Source organism: Bison bison, unplaced genomic scaffold (assembly GCF_000754665.1).
Source record: "Bison bison bison isolate TAMUID 2011002044 unplaced genomic scaffold, Bison_UMD1.0 scf7180017864383, whole genome shotgun sequence".
In the NCBI taxonomy this organism is placed as follows: Eukaryota; Metazoa; Chordata; class Mammalia; order Artiodactyla; family Bovidae; genus Bison; species Bison bison.
Genome location: NW_011494955.1, coordinates 3547108 through 3557349, shown reverse-complemented (window position 1 = coordinate 3557349; position 10242 = coordinate 3547108). Strand labels below are relative to the sequence as shown.

Below are 10242 nucleotides of genomic sequence, written 5' to 3'. Positions count from 1 at the left end.
CCGGGACCGCCGGGCTGCCCTGTCCGCCCCTGAGGGGCCCTGCAGCTGACGCTCAGCCCATCCCTGCAGTTCGACTTCACATCCTGCCAAGGTGTGCTCTTCGTGCTGCTCATGACCCTCTTCTTCAGTGGGCTCATCCTGGCCATCCTCCTGCCCTTCCAATATGTGAGTCTCTGGCTCTGCCTGCCGCCCCTGGGGATAAAGGGGGCGGGATCGCTGGCCCGAGGCTGCCGCTTCCTCCTGCGCCCTCCAGGGAAGGCCCGGAGCCAAGGCCTCACAGCCTGCCATCCAGTCCTGCCCCTCCTGGCACCTTCCATGGGCTTGTTGGCAGTGTAAGCAAACACAGGCTTTTCTTGGCAGGTCTGGGCACCTGCCCGCTCCACAAGCCACATCCGGCTTCACCTTTCCTATCCTCCCCACTAGGGCGGAGGCGAGGCTGAGGCGGAGGGCTAGGAGCTTTTGTAAACCCTAGGCAGGGGAGGGGCTCTGGAGTTCCATGGGGCTACGAAGCCCAGAGGGGCCCTGAGGACAGGCCTCCTGGGACTCTGGGGGGATCAGTCAAGTCCAGAGAGGCAGGATCTGGCTGGCCAGGCAGGTGGAAAGTGAGACGGCAGGGCTCTAAACACACCCTCACCTCATGACGGGGTCCATGGGAACAGTCGAATCTCAGCTCTTTAAGTGTCTGGCTTGCGGTGAAACCCAGCTAGGGCTGCTCGGGGCTCAGTGACCTATTCCAGGCACTCGGGCTGCTGCAGGTGGAGAAGGGGCAGACCGAGGGCATCACAGGAGGGGGTTTGAATCCTGGGAACCCAAGACAGCAGCTACTGGACCCCAGCTGAACCCAGTGCTGTGCGTGCCCCCAGGCTCCTCTTGGTCCCCACCACCCCTTGTCTTCCAGGCCAGGAGCAGCCTTCCTCACTGCCCCTTCCCTACCCCATCCTGCCCAGCCCCCGGGTATTGGCTCCCAGTCCAGGACATCAGGATTGGTTCTGGCATTTCCTTGGCTCTTCCCAGGATCCTGTTGACGAAGGGAGGAGCCGGAGCTGGCCTGGGGGCCCTCTGTGTATCTAGGATGGGGGAGGGGTACAGGAAGGGGCCCAGAGCTTCAAAGAACCCTTTATTGACCTGGGTCAGGTTCATAGGATGCCTGTGTTTCCAGGAATCTTCTAGGGGAAGGCCCTACAGAGGGCATAGCTGGTTTGGCACCTCTTGCAAGGTTTCCACACACGGCCAGGTGCCACTGAGGCCCCCGGGGGGAGCAGAGGTTGGGAAGCCGGGGCAGACAATCCCATCAAGTTCAGCAACAAGGACTCCAGGTGCCCCTCCTCCCCAGCCTAAAGTCTATCCGCTTCTCCCTGAGACCCTCACCCCCACAGGCAGAGCCAGGGGGTCCTGACACGGGGACCGAGAGCCCAGGAATGAGTGCACAATGGGAGGAGGGCCCAGCCTCCGGCCAGACTCAGGCTGGGAAAATGACAGGGCCCCATAGGATGAGTCACCCTGGGCCAGCCTCAGCCTGGGGCTGTGTGTGGAGCGAAGAAGTGCTGGCCAGTCGGGAGCTCCCCTGCCAGCCCCTCACAATCACTGTTATTCTGGGGCTCCCCTAGCCCAGAGGGTTAAGGACCTCTCGGTCTAGGGCTGGGTTAGGGGGGCGGTGAGAGAGGGGGCCCCCACTGGGGAGGTCTGTCCTTCATCCACCATTCTCAGGACTGACCCCTTCTCCCTTCCCCGCTGCCCCTCGCCCCCACCGCCCACCCTCACCCTCCCTGAGTCCATATTTTTGTCTGCCTTGCAGGTGCCCTGGCTCCACGCAGTGTATGCCGTGCTGGGAGCAGGCGTGTTTACATTGGTGAGTGTACCCCCGGGGCCCCGCCTTTTCAGCCCCCCACCACCTCCTCAGGCCCCTCTTCCATCCCTATCTTCCTCATGGTCCACTTCTCTGAACCCCCATGGAGCATCAGTGGGCAGGGGCGGGACTCAGTGCTGCTCAGGTCTCCAAGACAGATCAGCTGACCTGTGCACGGGCATTGAAGGTTGTAACAGCAGAATTGACACTTTAAACAGAGCTGGGAAGAGGTACCCCTGGTTCCTGGGGAGAGGTTCAGTGTCGCTTGTGGGAGCAGGAAAGTGAGGGTGTCCCCACCACATGGACTAAGTTAGCCCTGGCTGTCTCCTGGAGGTAATCTGGGAAGACTTCTTGGAGCAAAGGAGATTCCAGGTACTCTGTGACAGATGCATGTAGATTGAACTTGTCCTTGGCTGCCCTCACCAAGCTGAGAGTGTTAATGATGGTAATAACGATAACAGTGGTAGTTAATATTTTATTGAGCACTTACTTCTCCCACAGCAAGCTCTTCACATACACTAACTCCTCACCGTAGCTCTATAAAATAGGTGCTGTTGTTCTCAAATTAAGATGAGGGACTTGAGCTCAGAGGCTTTAAATCCCTCCCCAGGTGGCACTAGTGGGAAAGAACCCGCCTGCCAATGCAGGAGACATAAGACAATGAATGGTAAATCAACTAGCGTAGCCTTGGTCAAGACTAGGGGTACCAACTCATCCTGGTTGACCCAGAACTTTACTGGTTTCAGCACTGAAAGTCCCCCTTCTTGGGGGGGAAAGGCCCTAGGAACTGCAAGGTTGGACAAACCAGGATGGTTGATTATCCTGTGACACTAATTGCTCTTGGTTCCTGGACCAGCAGTCTTTCCTACAGATGTGTGTGTGTGTTTAGTCGCTCAGAGATGTCCGACTCTTTGCAACCCCATGGACTGTAGCTTGCCAGGCTCCTCTGTCTATGGGGATTCTCCAGGCAAGAATACTGGACTGGGTTGCCATGTCCTTCTCCAGGCGATCTTTCTGACCCAGGGATCAAACCCACATCTCATATATCTCCTGCATTGCAGGCAGATTTTTTACCTGCTGAGCCATCAGGGAAGCCTTTCCTGCAGATAGTACCTGCTGAAGACAAATCTCAATGAAAAGGATGGGTCAGGGGAGTCAGCCTAGGAGGAAAAGAAGCAGGAGGGCCAGACTGAGGGGAGTGAGACTGGGGAAGCTTCAGAGAACGGTGTTTGCAGGGACAAATGGAAGAAGAGGGGTCCAGGCAGGGCAGAGTGGGAGGAGGGCAATCACCGAGGGAGGGTCAGAAGTGTGCTTGGCTTCTCGCTGCTGCACATGCGTCAGCTGTGCGGGGAGACTGTGCAGACAAGTAGGGTTGGGTGAACAGTAATCCCTTAAATTTGTTTAATAATCGTTTGTTATTAGAAATAATAAAAACAATCCCAACCATCGGTTCCACCCTTTCCATTTTACAAAGCACTTTCACACGTATTACCTCATGGGATCTCCATCACATCCCAGGGAGGGAGGCAATGCTGCTGTTAGAAGACCTGCTTTCTAGATATACCTGAGGTCACGGGTGTTAAGGGGCTGGCACAGAGTCCCACTGCCAGTAAAGGGCAGATTTAGGGCAGGACCCAATTGTCTGGGCCCAGCCTGCTGCCATTTCCAGAACCCCCATCATCCCCCTCAAAGAGGACAACTTCTGTTGGCTTGAAGTGGGGAGAGGCTGGGGCGATCTCTCTGGCAATGTTCCCCCTCTTTCTCTTGCACCATCTGTATTGCCCTTTCTACTGGATTTTTTCCATCAGCATAAAAACAGGCTGTAATTTCTCCCAACTGAAAAAATAGCAATACAAAAAACCCTTAACTCACATTTGCCTCTAGTCCCCCCATTTAGAGCAAAGCTTCTTATAAGGGAATCTATGCTGTCTCCAATTCTTCCCACTTCCTCCCTTCTCTCCACTCCATCATTCTTGTGTGTGCTTGGTCGCTCAGTCGCGTCTGACTCTTTGCGACCTCATCGATGGTAGCCTGCTAGTCTCCTTTGTCCATGGGGATTCTCCAGGCAAGAATATTGTAGTGGGTTGCCATGCCCTCCTCCAGGAGATCTTCCCAACCCAGGGATCAAACCCCAGTCTCCCACATTGCAGATGGATTCTTTACCGTCTGAGACACCAGTAAAGCCCATGAATACTGGAGTGGGTAGCCTATCCCTTCTCCAGGGGATCTTCCTGACCCAGGAATTGAACCGGGGTCTCCTGTGTTGCAGGCGGATTCTTTACCAGCTGAGCTACCAGGGAAGACTGAATCCTCTTTAAATGTTCTCATCAGGGTCCCCAGTGGGCTCCCTGTGACTGAACCCAGTGGTCATTTCTTAGTCCTTGTCTTGCTTGACTCTTGGCAGCATTTGGTACAGTTGTTTACGCCCTCCCCCCAGAAGCCTCTTCACTTGGTGTCCAGGCACCAGCATTTGCCTCTACCTTCATGGCTACTCCCTGGTCCACGTCGCCACCATGGCCCACCTGGATTCTCGAAATGCCTCCCCTGGGTGCTGCCCCCTGCAGTCTGTGTCAGTACCACAGCAGTGGGAGGGCTCCTGTTCACTGTTAAAGGAGGCCAGATCATTTCTGCACTTTGGAGAAGGAAATGGCAGCCCACTCCAGTGTTCTTGCCTGGAGAATCCCAGGGGCAGAGGAGCCTGGTGGGCTGGCGTCTGTGGGGTCGCACGGAGTCGGACACGACTGAAGCGACTCAGCAGCAGCAGCAGCGTTTCTGCTCTTGACCTCCAGCAATCGCTGCCCACTGCCCGCAGGCCCTCCTGACCTCATGCCTGCCACTCCTGGTTGCCCACTCTGCTGCAGCCACAAGCATCCTTTCTGCTCCCTAGGATGGCAGGCTCACTCCCAGCCCCAGGTCCCTGCTCCCGTAGTTGCCTCTGTCGATTCCTTCTGATCTTCTCTCCGCTCCCCATCTCCCCTCCTTCAAGTGTTTGCTTTGTTTACAGTCTTGTGTGCTGAGTGTGTTTATACACACACACACACATGTAGGCATGCCCACAGGTTGCTCCCTTTATTTCTCTCCATCGCACATCTCATCCTCTGACATACTGCATATTTTTCTGGTTTATTTATTGTCTTCCATCCAGCGGAATTCAAGTTCCTTGAAGGCAGGGATTTGGGTCTGGCTGGCTTGTCACTGCATCCACAGTGTCTAGAACAGTGGCTGGCTGTTCTATCCACAGCCTAGGGGTTCACAGCTGGCACCCCTAGATGTTTTCAGAATGAACGGACTCCGGAGAGGTCAGGTCCAGCTGAGGCACTGCCAGAGTGAGGCACAGAAAGCATGACTGCACAGCTGACTTAGGCATCCATCTCCTGTGAGTCACAGGGGAGGAGGAACCATTGCACTTAATTACCCATTAATGTTTCGTTAGGAGAGCAACACGCTGACTCTCCTCTGTCAGGCTCATCCTTCGAGTCATGTAAACAGTGGTCAGGAGCAGTGGCGTCAGTCCCCCAGCCCCATCCCCTGCCCTCTGTCACCTGGGTCAAAGGAAGGAAGACCTGCAGCCCATCCCACGGCGTGGGGAGGCTTAAGGAGGGGCCACTGGACTCATTCCCCTCCCTCCCTCTCAGTTTCACGTGGATGGAGGCCCACAGAGGCCCAGCCCCATAAGAACTAAGGTTCCCGTGCCTTTCCACTAACCTCAACTCAGAAGGTCCTTGACCTCAATCTGATCCTGCTTCCAGCATCACTTCTGTCCTTTGGAATCTGTGGTCCAACCTATCCCCAGAACTGGTGTCCAGCACCCCTGGTCTCTTGATCTGTCCATCCTGCCTTCTCCTACCCTAGCCTTTGGCGAATTCTCATCACCGTGAAGGGTGCTCCAAGCACTGTAGCTAGGCAAGGATGTCACTCAGCGATCCCTGCCCCTCTTGCTGCCTCGGGGAGGATGTGTGAGAAAAGGGGGAAGAGAAGTGTTAGAGGAGGGCCCAGCCCCCAGTGAGAACCGCCCCAGCCCCACCAGCCTGGGCCTTGGAAGGGCTGTGAAAAGCAAAGGGCTTTCTCCTACAGACCTCAGCCCCTCCCCGAAATACTGTTGTCTTGGATAGCAGGGCCTCCCAGCTGGACTAGGCTGAGATTGGGGAGATGGGGAGCCAAGGTCTTTTAGGGCCGTGGTCCTGCTGGCAGGGATGGGCCCCTCCTGGGCCTCACCCTGACTAGCCTTGGCACATTCTTGAGAGGCTTGGGTTTTTCTCTGTCGCCCTACCCTGTAACCCCCCTCTGGGCACCAGACTCAAATGCCAGTGGAAGTGGTGAGTCAGTTGGAAGTTTCTGGGCTCAGGGTGGCCCCATTCTCCTCTCCCTTCTATGTCCCCTCCTTGAGTGCATTTTTGTAGAAGCTGATGGAAAGCGAGGCAGGGGAGCATGATGGGTGGGCTGGGGTGGTGAGGCAAGGCGCAGGGGCTGGGACAGAGCAGGAGAGTTGAGGCAGGAAGAGAGAGGAGGGAGCGAGCACGTGGGGCCTGGACAGTTGTCTTTCTGCTGCGGCAGCACCTCGGTACCTACATGACTGTGGGCAGGTGCTCTGCCTCAGAGCTGGTCCTGCTCTGGGGAAGTGAAATCTCCCAGTCCCTGAAATCATGAAGCCAAGCCCTGGTACCTGGGGAGAAACCAGGAATAGGACTTTAGGTGACAGGCCCAGTGGGAAGAGAACTCTCTTCTGCCTGTCCTACCTGGCCAGTTTCAGGACCTCTGGCAACATTCGTTCCTGTGCTTTAAGGAAGATGAGTGAGAAGCCAGATTCATGAGTAGGACAGAGGCTGGGAGATTAGTTAGGAGGCCGCTGCAGTGTCCCAGAGTCAAGGACAGGGCGGCCCAGAGCACTTGCGTGGTCAGTACAGGATGTGTCAGGGTCTGATGGTGTCTGGGTGAGTGAAGCTTGGATGGGAAGATGCTCCTTCTGTAGAGGGGCTGGGCCTCCAGTTCTGGGTATTGACTCCTGGCCATTGAGGGGGCACTCATAGCCATCTGTCCTCAGTCCCCGGGAAGGACCGTGAGCTCTCAGAGCTGGCAGGGACTTTCCTGTGCTGAGGCCCAGAGAGAGCGCAAACAGACTCACACACCACTTGCCTGCATACCACACACAGGCACACCATATGCACGTCACACACCTACACCACATATACCACATACACACCTACACACATCACACACACATACCATTCACATATAGACACACCACACACTCAAATACACATTCACACCATACACGTCACACACATACACCACATATACCACATACACACCTACACACATCACACACACATACCACTTACATATAGACACACCACACACTCACACACACACGCACACCATACACGTCACACACATACACCAAATATACCACATACACACCTACACACATCACACACACACATGCACACACCACACTCACACACACACACATGCACACCATACACATGTCACATATACACCACATATACCATATACAGACCTACACACCCCAGTCACATATACACACACCACACACTCACAAATATACACATGCATACCATACACACATCACATATATACACCACATATACCACACACACCACACACATACACACCACACACACATGCACAGCACACACACACCACACACATACAGCACACATACCACATACATACCTACATACATCACAGAGACCATACATATATACACGACACACATACACACATGCACACACCACACACATGCACACCATACACACATCACGTACATGCACCACACATACCACATACACACCTACACACTTTACACACCACACCATGCACACGATATACATGTCACACATATACACACCTGCACACATCACACATATATACAACCACACACACATACACGCCATATATACGCCACATACCTATACCACATGTACTACATACACACTTGCACACATCACACATACACACCACACACATACACACCACACACACATGCACACTTTACACACGTCACACATATACACACACCACACATACCACATGTACACCACACACACACCCCACATATAGTCCACACACATACACATACCACACAATCACATACACACACCACAGACACATGCATACCATATACACGTCACACATACACACCACACATCACTTACACGACATACAACACACACACCACAGACACACAGACACACCACACGCATGCAGTGTTGGCTGCCAGACTGGATGAAACGCCCCTTTTTCTGATTCTCAGCTCAGCACTCTTTCTATTCTGTCTCCCTTTCCATTTCACAGATGGAAAGATGGAGGCCTGGAGAGGTCTGTCCCCTCACATCAGGAGGGTCCAGAGAGGCCTTCTCAGCCTCTGTCATCCAGAGGCTGGGCTTCAGGCAGTCTCTTCATCCAGGTCCACCCGGGAATCCGCGTGTCCTAGGAATCTTCCCCAGTCTTTGAGGGGCTCAGGGAAGAGACCCAGTCTGCCCCACCCCACCACTTGCCCTGCTTTTCTCGTGGGGGCTATGGTAGATGCCCTGCCTTCTTCACAGTTAGAGAAACACTTTGAAAAGTAAAAATGGCTACACAGACCTGAGGGAGGGATATGATTTTCTTTCAGACTTGATTTCATTCAGAATTTGGCGACTCCTTTGCCTCACTGGTTTCCATGAGCTTAAGGGATCCCGTGAGAGAACCTTCTCTGTTCGGCAGCCCTCCCTCTGCCACCACAGCAGCCCTGATACCCCACCTGATGCCTCATCTGAACCCTGGAGTCCAAATGAATTCCTCAGAGGGCAGGAGGAGGGAGGGTGGATTGACCAGTAATTGCTCCTTCAGGAGGAAAGTACGCTCGTGCCCCGCTCCTGCTCCTCACCTCAGTCTCACTTCCTCAGACACTAATCCTCAGAAACCAACGCCCTGCTCAAACCAAGCCCTTCAAACCAACACCCTAACTCGGAGAAGGTGAAGGAAACCCCCTGCCCCAGGGCTTGTGGACTGAAGGAGGGGTGATTAAGAGTCCCAGTAGGGCTCAGGACAGGACGCATCTACATGGGCCTGAGTGGGGGAGGTGCTCGCAGGAGGCCTTCCGGGGAGCTCTCCAGGTGACCATGGGCATCCCACCCAAACCACAGTCAAGGCCTCACTCATCCTCTTGCCACTGTGACCTTTGGGCAAGTTACTTGATCTCTCTGTGCCTGGTTTTTAAAATGGGGCTGATATTAACTGCTTCACTGAAAAAAGAAGACAGCTGAGCACCTGGAATGCGGTAGTTTCTCAGCTGCCCTGGGAGCTTTCGCTCTTGTCGTACATGTTAACCCTGTAGTTCAGAGCCCAGATTTTGGAGCACTGTATGTGCATACTAAATTGCTTCCATCGTGTCCAACTCTGCGACCGCATGGATCCTCTGTCCTTGGGATTTCCCAGGCTAGAATATTGGAGTGGGTTGCCATGCCCTCCTCCAGGGGATCTTTCCAACTCAGGGATTGAACCTTTGTCTCTTAAGTCTCCTACGTTGGCAGGCGGGCTCTCTACCACTATCGCTCCTTGGGAAACCCTTGGAACAGAGTATCTGGGTTCAGATCCGTTCTCTGAAACATTTAAGCTGGGTGGATTGATTGAGTCATGTCACTCTCTGTACTTCTGTTTCCTTATCCATAAAATTCAGATAATAGTTCCCACCTCATAGCTTGTGACTTGTAAGTGAATCAGTATATATACAAAGCACTGAGAAAGTGCCTGGCATGTCATCAGTGAACAATAATATTACCTGTTAGTAGCTGTCAGTTGGAGAAGGCAATGGCACCCCACTCCAGTACTCTCGCCTGGAAAATCCCATGGGCGGAGGAACCTGGTAGGCTGCAGTCCGTGGGGTCGCGAAGAGTCGGACACGACTGAAGCAACTTAGCAGCAGCAGCAGTTGTCAGTTGCCCAAGGTCAGAGGCAAGCTTTGAACCCAAGTCTATGGGACTCCCCAGTCCATGTTCTTGAGCTCTGTTACATTCACACCCTTCCTTTTTTACTTGCCTTCTCACATTGCTCCCCTCTTGTCCAGACCCTGTCAGACCCTGTTCCTTTGGTAGTGGTGGCCCACCTGAAGGTGCTCCCCAGGACTGCAGTATGCAGAGGTCATCTGTGCTGTTTAAACTTAAAAAAAAAAAACAAAAACAAAAAACCAGAACTGCTCTTTTATTTAAATATGTATTCATTTCTTCGGCTGCACTGGGTCTTAGGTATGGCATATGAACTCTTAGTTGCAGCATGTGGGATCTAGTTTCCTGACCAGGGATTGAACCTGGGCCCCTGCCTTGGGAGCTCAGAGTCTTAGCCACTGCACCATGAAGGAAGTCCCCTGTGCTGTTTAAACTTTTAACACCCAAGCC

The 10242-nt window shown here is 53.7% G+C and overlaps 1 protein-coding gene across 1 annotated transcript in view; it reads left to right on the top strand.

Annotated features, from left to right (window-relative positions):
* Positions 1-10242, top strand: part of FAIM2 (Fas apoptotic inhibitory molecule 2) — a 33902-nt gene that overhangs the window by 15490 nt on the left and 8170 nt on the right. Inside the window, exons 10-11 of the mRNA XM_010857785.1 lie at positions 70-165; positions 1796-1849. Of these exons, the coding sequence (XP_010856087.1) occupies positions 70-165; positions 1796-1849 (150 nt within the window). The remainder of the gene's footprint in view (positions 1-69; positions 166-1795; positions 1850-10242) is intronic.